Raw genomic sequence first — 18,593 nt, 5'->3', positions numbered from 1 at the left:
TGGTCATCTTCATTGTGCTCCATAACACCCAACTGACTGAGAATTTGAATGGAAGTGAGGGGAGGTTGCGCCGAACGGAGGCTGGAGGTGTGGCCAACGAAGCATTTGCCTTGGTCTGAGATGCTGGTGATCTAGTCTGACATCTAGTAGTAGTCATGATCATTTACAGAACCTTTTAAAGTCAAACTGACATCAGGCAAATAACCCACACTAGTCTCTGCATATATAAATATTCTTTATACATTACATCCATGTTACATTCAAAAGAAATAGAAATACAGCCAACAGCAAAAGTCACATTCAAGTTATTTTTGTGCTGCACATTGCAACGTCGTCACCAGCCTCCTAAGGCACCAAAAAAATCAAACGACCCCAAATGACCTAAGTTGAGAACAGAGCCCGAAACCCAACCACCACCCCGAAGCCCGTCCACAACCCAAACACCACAGGGCTCCTGGAAGCTCAACAGAACGGCATACAGACAGATCAAAAACACAATTTTCAACAGTTGTATTCATACCGGCACAAATCATCTGAGGATCATTCCTTCTTGGCAGCCAGCAAACCCTTTGAACAGATGTTGATATGACAGCATATACAGCCACTAAGATACAAAGTTTAACTGACATTCAAAAATGTCCTACACTTGCTGCCTGCATCTTTGTGTGGAAAATCTCTAAAGCTTTCTGACATCATTTTTTTTTGTGCTCATTTGCAATCTGTCTAAACTGCTGAATCATGTATCCTCAGTTGCTTCCTGGGAGATACGTGTTCTGTGAAAGTAAAATAGCATGAAGTATGAAGGTTTATCATTTATTCATTTTATGTGTTTTGTGCCACAGTTCCTCTAAACGCTAAGAATCCTTTGTACAAAACAAAGCAGAATTGACCCAACAGAAACACAGCGATAAAGGCATAACACTCTCTCTCTCTCTATATGTGGTTCAGCAGTTTTGAAAAATATCCAGTTTGAAACTCCAAGATATAGGGAGCATAAATGAAACAGCACCTTCCTGGTTCTGTTCTTCAAGCAAGGAAACCATCATTCAGAATCTCATTCGTAGCTACACTAATAACTAAATCCAGCCTTTGGACAGAGACAGTATGCTGGGTCTCTTTGTTGTGGTTTACTGTAACCAATCAGCATACACCCATGTCATTTTCCCTGTGCACAAAAACTGTGGTAGCAGCTGCTAGGAACAGTTTACAGTAACTTGTTTGTATAAACCAAAGAAATTTAAGAGTTATCTCTATAAGTCTACTGACGATAACCTGCTGAATGTAACTTGTAATATTTTTGTTGTATTATTTTATAATCTTGTATCCTGCCTACAAAGCTCTGATTGGTCGATTGTTTTTCCAAATGACTGAGTGTCTATGTGTGACATTTCAGAAATTAGCAGAAGCTCCAATTGTTTCACTTATTTTCCCTCCATTTCACTCAGGGCAGACTCCTGCAGCTTTGGGACAAGCTCAGATTGTCACTCTAAGTAGAAATTTTTTAAAGGTCCATATATTATAAAGGTAGATGTCCATGTGTTGTTTGATCATAAAGCAGGTCTAGGTTCTATATGAATACTGTGAAAGTATCAAAGCGCTCAGTCCAAAGAGAAATGCACACAGCCTGTATTCAGAAACTGAGCCTTAAAACCAGCCGTCAGGACTTCTGGAACTTTGTGATGTCACAAGAAAGCAGTCACCACTCTCAGCCAAGCCCCAAGTCCCACCCACCTGGGCCCACCATCCAACCTTGCAGTATTTAGTTTCTCTGAGTGTTTACCTGAAATCTGCTATATTTTTATTATATCACTCAGAAAACAGTCAGCCAATCAGAAAAGAGGCTCAGAGCTTCAGAGAGAAGCCTGAGAGAGGAGATGTAAAACTACATTGAGATGGTTTTTGGTTCTTAAAACCAAAATATATCTTATGGATCAACACTTCAAGAAAAACACAGGAGAAGAGGAAAATATCGAGCTTTAAACTAAGATGGAAAAGTTTTCAATTGAATTTACAATGCTTGGAGCTTATCTTTATGCTGTCTCAACACACCTCTAAAGTCTTGGTTAGACAGATAAAAGTTTTTTGCACCACTGGTGGCAAGTGTCCAAGAATAGAAGTTTTCTCCCTTTTACAGTTACCCAGGAAGTGTGTGCTGATGTGTGATGAGCATTACATCTTCATTTGGATGCGACATTTAGTCTTGCTGCTTCAGTGCTTCTAATTATTTGGTAACAAATACAAGGAAAATAGAAACTAAGTTCTGAGGCAGGTATCTGATAGTGTTGAATTTATGCATAGGCTGTTCATTTCAAGAAAAATCTCTTCGTAACTGATCCATTTCAAGGAAGGAAACCTAGGTAAAGTTTCATTCATTATTAATGAATTATTGGAGATTTGAAGTGTGCAGTTACATATCAGTTCCTTTCAATGAAACTGCAGGAAATTGTGGCACTGTGGCAAAGTGTTATATCCAAAGATATTTTAAAGATATTTTGTCTCAGTACACATCAGCCTTAATGCTGCATTCATGTCATGTGGTAACTTCTGTAACCGCCGGCTCGTTCATGTCGACATTCCAGTCATGATTTCCCACAAATTCTACCTGTCGCAAAATAATGCAGAAGTGCCTAAAAAAGCAAACAAGCGCAGATGCCGAAAGTTCATCTTTCAAGGTTGTTAAAATCAAATTTAAGGGATGTAGTGCTATATTGGCCATGCACAGTATTTATTAACTCTCACACAGCCAACTCTGCGATCCCAAACCGTCATGAAATGTGATTATCAGATTTACAATTCTTGTAAATCTGACATATCAGTTACTTTCAATGAAACTGCAGGAAATTATGGCACTGTGGCAAAGTGTTACCAGAATTTACAATTCTTGTAAATCTGACCATGTTTCCCATCACTACCTTCCATCCCACATGACATGAATGCTGCACAATATTCTGGAAAAAGAAGGAGTGTGGTTGATGTCTGTCTGTTCAGCAATCAAACATAAGGGCAACAACACCACATGTGAGTTAATTAAACGGTTGAGAATGTTTTGAGGACCTGCCTCAGAGCAGAAATCATGTAGAAAAAGGAAAATCTGCAAAAGATAAAGAAAAAGAAAAGAAACAACAGATTGTGAGTAATCCCAGCAAAACTCAGGTTGTTACCACCAAGCACAAACCATCAGATGTCTTATTCCTGCATAAATACCGCCTGGTGTTAGACCGATGTTACACGAATAACAACCTCTCCTGACTCACTGTCCTGACTGAGGTTGTTTCGGGCCACTAGCCTGGGACAGAAGGGGGCCAAACAGAGGCAAGTCCATGGCTGCGGTCCCAGGTGGGTGGACTGTAAGGGGCCACTGGGCCCAAAGGTGACCAGGGGCAACCAAAGCGTCCTGGGGGCCAACGAGGAGTGACCGGTGCTCGTCTCCTCCATGTCCTTGGCCTTGTCATAGCTCTGAACGTCCCAGTGGAGGTTTACGGCCCGCCACCGCATGAAGACATTGTACACTGCTGCCCCCTCATGGACAATCAAGCCTGTTACAATGACAAAAATGGAGTGAATGAGTGAGTGAGTGAGTGAGTGAGTTGAGCGAGTTGAGCTTGTGATGAAAAGACACCATTGGCTAGCTAAGTGTTGGACTTCCCATTGGTGGTTGCTCTTTCAAGATGATTTAGATTAACTTTATTAATCCCACAACTGGGAAATTCACTCACCACAGCAGAAAATAAACATCTATGGAATAAACATCCATGGAAATATACATAAAAAATACACCAAATATACACCAATATACACCCAATATTTGGCGCGAACATTATCTATATGTCATCAGGAGACATTTACTGCAGATCCACATCAGTTTTCATTTTCAGATCACTCTAGCAACTTTTTTTTTCAAAAAAGCACCTAGCAACAGATTTAGCAACTTTTTGGACAAACCTTAGTTACTTTTCATCAGTCACTAGTTCTGCCCTCTCTCTGTGTTTACTCAACTCAACTACATCCTCAATTTTACACATTGACCATACTTGGTCCAGCTGTTTTGGTTACCTTGTTTATCTATTTATGCAGAGCCCTTGCCCAGACTCTAAACTGACTTTGCAGGCTCAACTCGCCTCCTGATTCGCAGGTTAAGGTGAGACCCCAACAACAGCTGGTCCCCTGGTCATAGTGTATTAAGAGCAAAACAACCCTTTTAAACCTTTCAAGATTTGTGAAACCTTTGTTGAAACCTGGTTTCTACTGTTTGGTAAGTTGCCTGTGAAATTATTTTTTCTGGTTTAACAATCAGCACAGTCAAATCTGAACACACACACACAAGATTCAGTGCGACTTTCTTTTTCTGAGGATGTCATTATCTTTATCAAATCTGCTGAGAAACTACAGAAAAAAAAGAGAAAAACATCTCATAAAACTCCAGAAACTGCCTGAGGAATGTCGTGTTTTTAAGTTTTCTTCAGCATCAAAGTAATCCAGTGATAGTTGCCTGTACATGCATGGGTACACTGCAAACAGGACCTGCTAATAGTTAATTCGGCATACTCTGTACATATAGTTTAATGTCACTATTTTGCCAAAATGTGACTAAAGGCTAAAAAAACAGGGCACAAGTGGTAGCTCACAGCATAACTCACTCATAAATAAATCCTTCATGTACATATAATTGACCTCAGAGGACAGATGTGTGGTGTATTTTGCTTTCTGCTGGTGACAGCTGCATCGATCATTCCCTCATTCCTCACCTACGCAGACCAGGTCCATGAAGCCGTACATGCCGTAGCAGATCTGAAAGAGGATGTCGCGGCGCTGCCAGACGGCCTGCGGGCTGAGAGCCGACCACAGCAGCCAGGAGATGCTGGCCACCAAAAACAATGAGCCCAGGAACACAGCAATGATCTGCACCTTCTCCACCAGGGTGATGGTGATGGACTGCCACTGCAGACAGAGAGGAGAGACAATACATGAATCAAATACAAATTAATTTATAACCTTTATTTAATGTTTTTTTCTGGATTTTTCGTTGATATTCTGTCTCTCTCTGTTAAAATAAACCTACCATAAAAAATATGGACTGTTCATGTCTTTGTAAGGGGGTAAACTTACAAAATCAGCAGGGGATCAAATAATAATTTCCTTCACTGTATATATACACATATATACAAAAACACACATACATACATATATATATAGGTCCATTATTCATGCCTTTTAAATCAACCCCTGTGACTAAACCAGATCAGGTGAGCATTTTCTGATCTGCCACCGTTATGGTTTAGCTAGGTTTAGGTTTAGGCAACTATCTCTTCCCAAAGCTTAACATTGACTTTTAGTCTTTATGTCACATATACCCAAGTATTCAGGGTGAGATTAACATACACCACCTTATTTTTTCTAACTAAACCCAAACACCAGTGGTGTCAAAATGCGTGGCATCATGAACTGCTGTGCTACACTGTGATAGGATATACCACCACTAATAAATACAGAAATTTAGAAATACAGAAATAATAAAATTGCATAAATAAATAAAAGTAGCAATAAATAAATATAAATATAATACATTTAATAAATGCAGCAAAAAGGTAATAAATAAATAAATACATGGAAATACATAAATCATTTCATAAACAAATATTAACAATACAAATGCATGAAATAAATGTAGAAATAACTAAATTGAATGACTGCATCAACACAGTAATAAATAAATACATAAACTTAGAAATACATACTATACATAATGTAAAAATACAGAAAGAGCATTTTTCATTACCAAAAATATATTAATTTTTCCACCCCTGAGCTTAACAGTTGGCAGTAGGTGGGGGGCAAACATGTGTATACAATAGAAAAGCCTTTGCTAATGTAGCTGTAATGAATATGTTTCAGAATGTTCCCTCAAAATACCGGCTAGTCGTGCTGTATGTTTATGTGGTGAGAGAGCAGCTGAGACTGCATGATAGAGCTTCATTTAAGCAGCATTGTGTAGTGCAACAAGGGTCACACATAGTGATTAACCCACAGACAATCATTACCAGACTCAGTTCACCTCAGGTCATTGTTTTTGTTTTTCTGCCCACAACTTTACAGTTTAGGTTCACGTGTTTTCCGCAGCAGCAGCAGGCAGCTGAAGATGGTCTATAAATTAAATGCACACTGAACAGCAGATATAAGCAGATAAAATCAGTTAGCAGCTACCTTTTTTTTTTAGCATTTACAGCTAGTTTCCACTGCTTTCAAGTTGTCAAAAAAAAGCTATTAGCTACAGCTATTGCAGGTTAAAGGCGTCAGAAAAATGAACATATGTATGTACATATGCAGGTAAAAGCCTCTCCTACCTACTGTCCTATAGGCAGACACCAGTCTCACTGGCAGGACCCTCACTTGGCTGGAAAACCATATCAACCACAACGGGACAGAAAACCTGCTACAGGCTCGACAAAATCTCCAAACAGGAGACAGAGGTGGCCAAGAAGAAGCGGAAAGAGGCCACGGAGAATGTAAAAGAGGAAGGTAAAACTGTGGGAGGAGGGAATGTGTGTGTCAGCGACAAAACAATAAGAGAAAATAGGAAAAAAGAGAGAAGAGAAGAAGAAAACAGAAAGTGGAGAATAAACTTGATAAAATAACTTGGAAACAGGAAATTGTTGATGGCTCGTTTCAGAGAAAAAGACTTGAGGCAGACTGTGTGGACAGAAAGTAGAGCTCTGCTGAGCCTCAGCTGTGTGTTTGTTCAGTCTGCCAATGACTCAAGTCCCATCTGGAACAAACAGATCTGAAAAGGCCCCGAATGTTCTGCTGTGAAAGAAACGACAATCCAGAACGCAGATATTTTTAAGCCTCTGTCTGTTCATCTTGGAGGACTGAAGGAATCCGGACGCTCCAAGCTGACAGCAGAGACCTGAAGGGGCAAACACACAGTCGACGCTTCTCTGGCCTCGAGCTATCAATCATTATTTCTCTGCCTTCTTCAGAATGAACACTTTACTACATTATTCTAGATCCACATGAGCTTTTTCAGTTTAGTTGAGCAGAACCCTTTGGAAAGGATTTTGTGTTCCATTCGCACAAAGATAGAAGATGCACAAGAAAATCAAAACAGCAGAGGAAGATATTCAAAAATCCTAAGTCAATAATGTTCCTACAGTGCTTCCTGACTGGGTATTTCATTGAACTCTGCCTGTCAAAGTTCTAATCTATAACTTTTCAACATTGAAATGTCCAAAAACATCTAGGCCTATGTTCTATATGTTGTTGAGTTGTGTTCTTACATTATCCCAAATGTTTTCATCAATTCTCAAACCAAAGATTTACTTTTTACACCTTTGTGGTTTTCAACTCTATATTTGAACCAGATGAAAGATTTTAATCATTGGGCGTCTGGATCTGAAATTACCAGAGGAACAAGCTGAGGAAATGTTGGACAGCTCAGCTCCCAGCTGCTGGAGACGTCCTGTCCTGTGTCCGCCAAAGAGCATTGGTCAATCACTGATTTTTAATGGGAAACTATTTTATTCAGTGTTTCTACTGGTTATAATCTGCTGGTCTGTTTTTATGGAGAGGAGAACACCTCTGAGGATAATTCAGCTGCTGGTAAAAACCTCCTGAACCACTGACACTGACGGAATCCAAACCAGAAGAAGCTGACGGCAATGGTGGTGAACACAACAACTCCCATGATCCCACGCTACTTCACAATGTCACCCAACGCCATCTTTTGTTATTGTTTTGATTGAGAGACCCCTAGAGGCAGAAGTTATTAACTGTTTAATTTGAGATTATTTGTGTGTACAGATTCTGGGATGACTAAGGCTTTTTTATTGTTTTGCTTTTCACTAATGCACAGGATTATTTTTCTCCAACTCAGTTTTAGCTATAATTCTGCTTCCTCATAGCAGTTGGAGACTTTAGTGATAACAGCTCTGCTTGTGTAAAGATTTGAATCACATTTATAAAGGTCAGAGTTGGCATTTGTGGCAGATTTGCCCATTTACTACATTTTAAAGCAATGAGTCATTCATAAAAAAAAAAACAATTATCATTCACAGGACCAAGGAGAAGAAGATAAATCGACAATTACAGAACGGAAGCACTTCAATATGTGGGTTTTGAAGCTGAGTTGGAGTGAACCATTTTGCAGGGATGGCTCTGACAGATGCAGGTGGGTTTATTTCTTGTCAGTTTGCCCGGAAACTGCTTTTACCACTTCAGTTCTGTGTGGTTGAGAAAAGCTGTGAATATTTCTGAGCATCACTTCTCACAGGGGAGTCAATACATCAAAGATTTTAGAAACAATCTCTTGTTAATGCCTCCAGAATGATTTAGAGAGCAAAGCTCGGTGGGAAAACACTGGAACCTCAAAGGTTTATAGCTGTAAAAAGCAGTAAAAAAAAAGCCAGGTGAAATATAATGGCTGCAGTTTGGTGTCACATCACTTAAACTACATATCTGAACACGCACACTGAGTCAATTTGCCTCACCTACATGAAAAATACTCAGTTAGACATCATGATGATAGTATTTCTAGCATGAGCATTGCTACTCAGCAGGGCTGTTCTAATATCTCCAAAAATGGCTGTTGTCTTTTCACAGCATCTTCAAGTGTTTCCAGACAAACAGTGCAGAAAAAGACAAATCCTATTCACCAAGATGCCACCTGATAATCTGATTCGCAATCATCAAACAGGCCTCTGGGACTCAGAGTCCTCAAGTGGCCCCTCATCAAGATGACTCTGATGATCTCGAGACATCATTTTTAAAAAGACCCCCTCTACTTTCCGTGCATCTTTCAAGTAGGTGAAGTTATGCCAGATTCCCAACAGATAATCTGTAAAAACAACAGATTCTTTTTTTTTTCTTCTTTTTTTTTTTTTTTTAAATTCATACAGAATGGAGAACCTCCATTTACAACCCTGTCCTAACGAGACAAACACGTTTTGGTGGGTGAGGAAACGACCTGTTTTGTCATTTAGTTTGGAGGACTATTTGTTATTTGCCAGTTAGAGTAATCCACTAAGTAGTGGCTTTAGGAAACAATAAACAGTAAATAATCCAATTAATGTTAAAGAAAATACTACTAACATCCTTACTATCTAGCATCTTAGTATTTTTGTTTTAATATTTCCTTACTTTATATATATATATATATATATATATAGCGGCTATACATACAAGACATGAAGAGTGAGGCTATACTATAGACTCACTCTTCATGTCTTTCATTTAAAACGTCCCATACAGTATAAAGGTAGATGTCCATGTGTTGTTTGATTATAGATCAGTCTAGGTTCTATATTAAAACTTGAAAGTATCAATCAAAGCCTCAGTCCACAGAGAAATGCACACAGCCTGTATTCAGAAACTGAGCCTTAAAACAGCCGTCAGGACTTCTGGAACTTTGTGATGTCACAACAAAGCAGTCACTGCTCTCGGCCACACCCCAAGCCCCGCCCACCTGGACCCACCATCCAACCTTGCAGGATTTGGTTTCTCTGAATGTTCACCTGAAATTTGCTTTATTTTTACTGGATCACTCGGAAAACAGTCAGCCAATCAGAAGAGAGGCTCAGAGCGTCCTATCTTCTGACTGGCTCACTGACCTTTTGTTACGAGAGCTCCAGAGAGAAGAGATGTAAAACTACTTTACACACACAGGCACGCACACACACACACACACACACACGTGCACACACACACGAAAACTATAAAATATGGGATTTAATACTTTTTTTATGATGAATATCTTATAAAGATACTGATGTCATTGCACTATTTTCCTGATAAAGAAAGGTGCATTTCCACAGCATCTTGAAGTATGGGGTCAGTGTGCTGGTTCTCACCGCCATTGCCACCAAACAGTTCGACGGGGTCACTCGGGGTCGTTTTAAACAGAGGAACCAGGCTGGGAAATCAGCTGATGGTTTTTAGGTCAAAGCAGCCATGTGTTTTACCTGCCACGGTCTCTTCATGTTGATGGCGATGACGTGGAAGCGATAGCAGCAGAGCTCACAGGTCCAGCAGCCCCTCTCACTGATCCACTTCAGCAGGCAGTGCTGGTGGGTGTAACGCACTGAGCCGTCACACCGACATGGGTTCAACAAGTCACCCTGGAGACCAGAGAGAGAACAAAGGTATGTATGTATGAATGGAGGTGGCATTGATTTGATGAAAGCAAATTAAAACTTGGGTCACAAAAGTGAGAAAAAACACTGGAATGGGAAAAACAATAATAATAAAATACATAAGCATCGGTAATTCTATTGTCGTATTGTCAGATGAAGATAATAAATACCTCATAATACAGTTTTATGATTCCTTGGCCAGCAGCTGAGATCTATACCTTCCTAAACTCACTCTACAGCCTGTAGCCTGCAGGATGGATGACCAACCAAACCATCCCAACACATCACACCTGAGGAGGCTTAAAACACATTTTCAAGTGGGAACAGCCAATGATAATGCAGTTTTATTGTGTTTTGTTTTAGCCTTGATGTTGTTGTTATTCCTGCTGATCACCAACACAAAGTCAAATACAAAGAAAAAGTATAAGAAGTTTTATGTTGTAGTCCATTTACTCTACTCAAACATCTGCCAAAGTAGTTTGTAATGTTTTAGTTTATCAAGGGTTCTTCAACATTTTACTGTAGCACTTCTAATATTACAAAACACAAAAAAGGGTGTCCATCCATCATCTATATCCACTTACATGCAAAGTCGTGGGGGCTAAAACCCAATCAAGTTACATTAGGTAAGAGGTAGCACCCTGGACTGATCAGAACACTATTTTAAGGGCAGGATCTGTTTCCAAAATAAAACTGAACAACGCAGTGATTCAGTGTGAAAAACAATTGTCAGAGGCTTGTAACTATACTACTTGAGTTACGTCATCATTAGAATGAACCTGAATCTTTGTGTTTTGTTGTTTAGCCAACAATACGTCTGTCACAAATTTAACTTGAACCTGAAAACTAAAGAGGTCATGAGGTCATCATGCAAATTGATTGATATCTTATGCAAATGAAAGGAATCTAATGAGCCTGGCAATGGTTGGAAATCATATAAAGTAACTGGTGGTAAAAAGGTTTAACTTTGCAAAAACACTGGTATTGTCTTTTAAAATCTGGAACCGACAAATTGCAAGGCTAGTGACTCTTGTAAGAAAAATGAGCCAGCCTTAGGACACTACAGCTGCACACAATGTTGAGGAAATCAAGAGTGTTCTCATGAACAGCAGGAGGAATTCTAACTATGTCCTGGCTTCAACAATCAGAAATCCTGGCTTCAAGAAGCAGATTTCTGCCTGCTTCGTCAATTGAACAGCTGTAAAGAAGATGGCCCCGTGTTATCCTTCTGCAAATACTTAACAATCTAGTATGGAAACCTGCAGCACAAGAAAAAACAAAGCTACTCTGAAGCAAAAGGCTACAAGTAACTTGGCACTTGATATTCATATCTTGTGTGGTGTCTCTATATTTTTGTCCACTCCCTGTGACAGATTAAACCGCAGGATCTTTTCAGGAATAAAGAGGAACCATCTGCGTTTGGATCAATGTTAGAACCGTCTCCGCGGTATTAATCTTACATCCATTTTCAAGGTCTATGTGTCAACTTTCCCATCATCTCAAAATCCTTGTTTTCAGGCCTCAGTTTGGCCTTTTCTCCCAGCAGGTCATACATCAAAGAAAATACACGACTTGTTCGCCAGAGGGCTTTGCCAGCACCGCTTTGCCAGCACCGCTCAGATCAATGATCATTTCTCAAAGCTACAACGCTCACGGATATTAACGGCAGGATGCAGCATGACATTAATCATTACAGCCGTATATATTTGTTCTGATGGTTTTTTTCTTCCTTGAGGCATTCCTTGAGCAGCCATTACTGTAGCTTTGACCTGCTGGCTGGGCTGTGAGTGGCATATTAATAGTATATTAAGGTCAGCGGTCAGCGAGCTCATTTTTCATCATGTCATATTAACCTTGTGGGTTTAAAAGGACCTCGGAGGCTTTCACTTGAATGAACTGACATGGGTCAGCTACCCATTGAAGTTGTGATTGATAAAACCAACATCAAGGACTATTTTAATACGTTTCTGAATTCTCTAAAGGGACATTTGATGAAAGTGTCCCACATATTTTGGTACTATAAAAGGCCATTGGTTTCTAGAATCCACAAGACGGCCAACAGTGTTTCAACTGAAGGGTGGAAATAAAACTTTAATATCTGAATATCTGAATCTATTTCTTTATGAGAGTCTAGAGAGACAGGAAACACAGGGACAGAGAGGGTGATGACATGTCCTTTACCACTCCATTTCCAGGACACCCCAATAAAAATATAATAATGAGCATGATATTATAATCATCTCAACTCTCTCTCATTATCTTTTTACAATGCTTTCAACAGCATCTTGTGGTATTCATCAGTGTATGAAGCTTGTATGTGGTCAAAAGCTCCCCAAAAAGTCAGCAAGTGGATCTTGAGTTTAAGATTATTGTGTCAAAGAGCTGCAATAATCAACAAACTCAAGGTGTTCTGACTCGCATATTCAGAAGCTTTCAACTGTAGGTCATGGTATTCCTTGACATACTGTGAAGGGAGTAAGTACACCTTGAACTGAGTTGAGATTGTTTTGTCAATTAACTTCTGAAAAAAGATGGCAAGTTCTTATTATTATAACAACAACAATTATAATTGGCAGAAGCTTTTGATCATATCTCAGGGTCTTCATCATCAAATGGAATTTACAATGAAGTTCATAGCTCCCGACCAAGCAAGTAAATGCCAAACACTGTGATATATGAAAAAAAGCTAGTAAGTTGAAGTTGAGTTTGGATTGTTATGTCAATGAACTGTAATAATTGACAAAACATTATCAAATCAGATAAAAGTATTCCAGAGCTTTCAATCATATCTCACAATTTTTAATCAACACATAGATTTTGCAATGCAGCTGAAAGCCATAAAAAGCCTGTAAGTATGAATGTTCTGTCAAAGAAAGGCAATAATTGACAAAACTATCTACAATCAAGATCCACTTACTCGCTTTTTTACTCACTGCAAACTATACTAGATGAAGATGACCGTGAGGTGCAGTTAAAGGCTCTGAAAAATTCGAATGAGTGAGTATATTTAAGAGCCCACACCCATGTTGGCAACACTTAAAAGTGCTGTTTCATAAATTTCCCCTAGGGGATAAATAAAGTATCTATCTATCTGAGCAAACTCCACCTGCTGTGAATATGACTTAAAACTGCAGAGAAGTGTGTAAGTGGCCATTGAGTTGAGATTGTTTTGGCAGCTGCTGTTAATCATAGTTAATAATGATCTGTTAAGTTCCAATTTTGTGAATCAAACAGCACTGGTTTCTAAAAGGACAGGGCAAAGTTGAAAAGATATTTGAAAGGAATTCGAAGGAGCAGTGTACTGATGCTGATTTGGCCTTTTTGTCGTCTTAAATAACATTTTATTCTCACTCTATCTGCTCAGATGTGAATATTTAAAGTGTCAATTTCTGCTTTGCAATTTTTCTGATAACTGGTGAGCTTGCCCAGCCTGCAGCCTTGTATCAAAATCAAATATCAGTCTGGACCCGGAGGCAGAGCTATTAGATTAGCTCTGCTAATAGGCTATAGCCCACGTTCAGAAGACAGGATATTCACTTAGGCATTTACTGCCCTGACTCCTCTCTTTCCCTTAAGCTCCAGCAGGGATGAATCGTCCCTCATCGAGCGTAGCTGTCACGAACCAAATAGGCCTACAGAGTGTCAGGTTTCAGAAACAAGTGTCCATTTATCCCTGCTTGTCCACGTCTGTCCATCCAGCTCCAGGAAGACGTGCAGACAGTAAGACTGATGCATCACTTTGGGATGATATTTATTATAAATAGATTATGATTCAGCCATTGTCATCTTCCTCTGATATGATGCTGTTGGGTTCATTGTGTATTGATTGTACAGCTGATTGTACCTTAATTGTCTATTAAGACAATAACTTGACTTGACTCTGTATAGAAATAAAATACACCATCTAAATGGTAATTTTATGTCTATTTCTGGGTCCCTTTTCTCATGTTCAGTGGTGTCAGGATTGGAAAAAATACAGATTTTTAAATCTTGATTTGGGTTGGAACCAAACTGTATTTCTAAAGGCCCCATTAAAAAGGCCCCATATTGTAGAAAGTGAGATGTCCATGCCTCTTTTAATTATAAAGCTGCTCTGCTAACAATCACTGAATTTACAAAAGCACAGCTAAGGAGTGAAACTAATTCACAGAATTTACTAAGTAATGTTATTTGGATGCTTAACAGAATGTCAGCATCAATGTGTATGTTCGTTCAGGGGGCAGAAAACCTGCTGCTGCTCTGATCTGTGGTCTCATATCAGCTGTGAAAAGCATAAAACCTGCTCTCAGTACAAAATCATTTCAAGTGTGAACCCTTCCAGAGCAGTGCAGCAGACTTTTCTGCTCTTTAACATGATCATTCCTGAGTTACACTGATCCTGAACCTCCTTACTATGTGTTTGTCTAAATTAAGAAGCCCTGCTAAGGGTCTTTGTACTACACAGACCTGTTGGACAGGTCTGTAGAGTTTCCCTCAGTCTTAGTTTTGCTGGTAGCAAAAGGCAAGATGATATATTTGCACAAAAATAGTGATTCATTATTTACCTTTAAAGTTATCCAATGTACTCCCAGTTTATTTTATTGCAACCTCCCCCTGACTTTATAGCTGTGTTTCATGAATAACCGACACATGACACCTGTTAACAATTGACTGAAAAGCAAAAAAGCAGGAAGAAGGAGGCCGGTATTAAATTTGTGGTTTGCTAAAACAGAAAATATCTACGTCACTAGACAGTTGAAATCTTGGATTAGATTAAAAAGGTCCAAGCTCTTTTGCAAAATTAGAGCTGAACAGTCTTTATTTACTAATTAACAAATTAAAGGCAGTTTGAGAGACTAAAAGACAATGGTCAGAATCTGTCTTTGTGAAACCAGTCACTTGTGTCAAGATAAATTGCTCTGAATTCTTTTAAATGTAAATCTAGTTAATGAAACAGGTGGAAATGCACATGTTGATTATTAGTCCTGTCCATGGTGCTGAAAACAGATTTTGGTAGTGGGCAGTTATGCAACATATTTTTTCATGATTTTGAAGTTATTTTAATCACCTCTTTTATGGATAACTATTTTTCACTGTGGTACAAGTTATTGTTGTAAACCCAAGGTCAGTGGTTCTCAAAGACAGGTTTGGAGACCCTTAACATGGCTTCAGGGTCATCAGCAAAGTGAGGAATCATTTAATGCCAAACAGTGTCAGAAATCCAATTCTGCATTAGGTCAGGGAAATAAATCTTAAAAAATGTTGTTTTAAGACCTGACATATCTATTTTACAAATTATAAAAAAAACAAAAAAAACATAACATGAATTGGTATAGCACAGCTTCCACAATGGAGGAAGTGATGTGGTTACAAGTCACACTCCCTCTGGCTTGTTGTGGTTTCAGCTTTTGTGATATTGCACTATTAGCCTCAGCTGCTTTTAGCTTTTTCTGGGATTGTTCATGTTCATGAGAACTTCATGTTAGCTGTCCTACAAGTGTAATGCCAGCTGATAAACGATTACATTTTTTATAGACGGTTTGAAGGCAGACATGATTTTGCAAACTGATTATCATTGTAGCAGTTTTACTGGATAGCAATAACAGGATTTAGTATTATGCAACAGTAAAATTATTATGTTCCTCATTAGGCTGGGGGCCTTCTGAGGGCCACTCAAGGACCCCTGAAGGTTTCACAAGCTAACTTTTGGAACGGCTGATTTATGAGCTGTCCGTGGTGCTGAAGTCACTGCAGCAAATTCAGGTGTTTTTGAAATGTAACTTTTTTTCAATATGGTGTTTTTCCACACATTGAAGTTTTGATTTTAAGTTGTTAAATATAAGACTTCTCGTTTCTACTGGTGCTGGTTCTGTTTGGCTCTCCTCAATAGAAGAAAAAACTATTGAAATCGGTCCAATCAGGCCAGTTTCAGAATGTGACCTTTGAAGCCCCTACTCAGCAGGTTTACCTCATTTTAATTAGCTGTGTTGCTGCTGTCAGCCAATCACGGTCCAGGACTGCTGTTCCCTCACTATCATCCAATTTAACTGTCAATATTCACAAAACCAAGACTTTTACTCTGATAACAATAGGGACAGAGTGGATTTATCAACAAAATCCTGGGTACACTGATGTCAGACTTGTTCACGGTTTCACCTGCATGTCACTGGTACATTTACCTGCTCTGCGCCTTGGAAGCAGATCCGGCAGCTGGGAGTGGGGATGCAGGTTTCGCTGCTGCAGTTTGAATGCATCGCCTGCGTCTTGCACGATGTGCCCCCGACCGCCCCATCCTCACTGGAAAAATTCCCCCCGTTGTTCTCTCCATTGAATTTCTCTGCGGTTCCCCCACATGTATCCCTACAGCTTCGGCCCTCTCCTTCTCCTTGCTCCTCTCCCTGCTCAGTCTCGTCCTCATCGTCGGGATGCGGACGTCCTTGGGAGCCGTGCGGTTCGCCTTCCTCCCAGGTGTGGCGGTGGGTGATGGCAGTGCCTCCCCTCGCCTCTGCACAAGCTGGACCCGCCTCTCCCTCCTCTGTGCTCATAATAAAATGAAAAGTCGAAATAAAATTGCATAGATGCCACCCGACAAGCTTTCAGAGTATCCACCACCACTGCAACGCAGGGATGTGATGCAGCCTTTAGCCTCCCAGATCACGGTGCTATCGGAGAATATGCCTCCGTTCCGTGGATACGGAACCGAGCCGTGCTCCTGTAGCCGAACCTAGAGTGAGGCAGCTCGGCAGAGCTGCGGATCAGCAGCCGAATCCCCCCGGTGCTGTGGCCCGTCGGTCGGCTGAAACCGCCTCATGCGCTCCGGAGACCCGGGGAGCATTTCCAAGCAGCCTCCATGCATCGCAACGGGACTCAACCGTCCTGAAGCGCCGGATTTTCCCTCTTCCTCTTCCCTTCCTCCCCCTCCGCCTCCGCCTCTTTAGTCCCCACCGAGGAAGCCGTCGGCTACACAGCAGCGGTAGGGTAAGAACCTTCTGAACGGGACGAGCCGGGGTGAACCCCCTCCCTCAGATGTGGCCGAGTATTCGCCCTGCTGAAGGGCTCTTGAGCAAGAATCCTTCAAGTCAGCAGCAAGTTCTCTGATGAGTCTTGCCCTCTCAGGAAGCACAAAAGACAATTTCCCCAGGGAGATGACCAATCAATCACATTATTACCCCATTAATATGATGAAGGAGATAACTTTCCAGACCCATGCACGCACTACTTCTGCACAGCCGCCTGGACGAAAGACATGAGCTGCATCACATTCACAGCAGCAGCAGCAGTGCAGTCCGGTCAACCCGCCTGGTTTAGGTCACGGGGTTTCTTTAGGGAGTTCTTGGTCTTGTTGAGGGATCACAGCGGTCCTGGGAGGGGTCACAGTGTTTCATTTAAAGTTTTCTTGCCACTTATGGGGTCTTTGGTGGAGTAAGACAGTTTCTTCAGAGGTTATATGGGTAAAAAAGGGGGTCCCAGGGGTGCCTGACGTTACTGGAAAGTTTCTTTCAAGGGGTTTTAAGTGTCCCTGAAGTGGTCACATGGATCTCTGAGACGGTTTTTAAATGTCTATAACAGCATTTAGTGCCATTCGCAGAAGCTAGATTTTTCTCCATCTCCTCCTACTACCTACTAATAATGGAGGTTTGCAGTTATATAACAGCAGTATGGTCCCTGGTCAAAGACCATCTTTTAAAAGCCAAAACAGCCACTAAACATTTGCCTTTCTGAAGTGCTTTTGAGCAAAACAAGACAGAAAGAATGTCTCTGAAACAGATTCACAACAAAATGAGGATTAATTAAATAACTGTACTATATTGAGCTCAATGAAGTCTACCTGTCACTGATGGCTTAAATCAGTAGTTTTCTACGTGGGGTTTCACAGCTGTCCTTTAGGGGGTTCCACAATAAATTTACGACCAATTACTTTTTAGTCAAAATGACAAATCGGCTTATTTTGTCAAATGAAAGGTCAAACACCCAAATTACCCTATATACAGTGATACAAATAGATACTATGTGACACAGCAAATCTTCAAATTTGAGAAGCTGCAATCAAATGTGTTATTTTTTACATATTATTTAATTCATCATTTCAGCCAGTGAGATAAACACTGGTTACAACCAATGCAAATCAACACAACCAATAAACATTTTCCACTATGGCCCAGTCTTACTAATTTTGAGCATCAAACACTTCATTTCATGCATTCTGGTTAACTTTTATGCACCAATTTATGCTGGAAATATCTTCTTTTTTTTGTAAAGAGAAACACTCAATTCAGGCACCTGGTGCCAGTTCGAACTATAATACATTAAGGCTCTCAAATTTAAATGTCCCACACTGCTGTTATCTGCTGTCTTAACGAGCTAGCAAGCTTTAATAGTAAGACAAAATTACCTCAAGACTCATTAGCAAACAACACATTGAAAAGTAAACTCAAAAGCATTTTCTAGTGGTTCACAATTTACTTGGTTTTGAGATTTAAAAAAAATAAA

The 18,593-nt window shown here is 40.1% G+C and overlaps 1 protein-coding gene across 1 annotated transcript; it reads right to left on the bottom strand.

Moving 5' to 3' along the window:
• Positions 1–216: 216 nt before the first annotated feature.
• On the bottom strand, positions 217–17,351 carry marchf11 (membrane-associated ring finger (C3HC4) 11). Its single transcript, XM_023396697.2, has 4 exons — positions 16,283–17,351; positions 9,954–10,109; positions 4,746–4,938; positions 217–3,536 (listed from the first exon to the last, which is right to left on the bottom strand). The coding sequence occupies exons 1-4, from the start codon at positions 16,646–16,648 to the stop codon at positions 3,214–3,216; spliced, it is 1,038 nt and encodes a 345-aa protein (XP_023252465.1). The 5' UTR covers positions 16,649–17,351; the 3' UTR covers positions 217–3,213.
• Positions 17,352–18,593: the final 1,242 nt, after the last annotated feature.

This window comes from Seriola lalandi, unplaced genomic scaffold (genome assembly GCF_002814215.2).
Source record: "Seriola lalandi dorsalis isolate HSWRI2012SDOR001 ecotype SW California unplaced genomic scaffold, Sedor1 jcf7180002054982, whole genome shotgun sequence".
Taxonomy (NCBI): Eukaryota; Metazoa; Chordata; class Actinopteri; order Carangiformes; family Carangidae; genus Seriola; species Seriola lalandi.
This window is presented reverse-complemented; position numbering and strand designations above follow the sequence as displayed.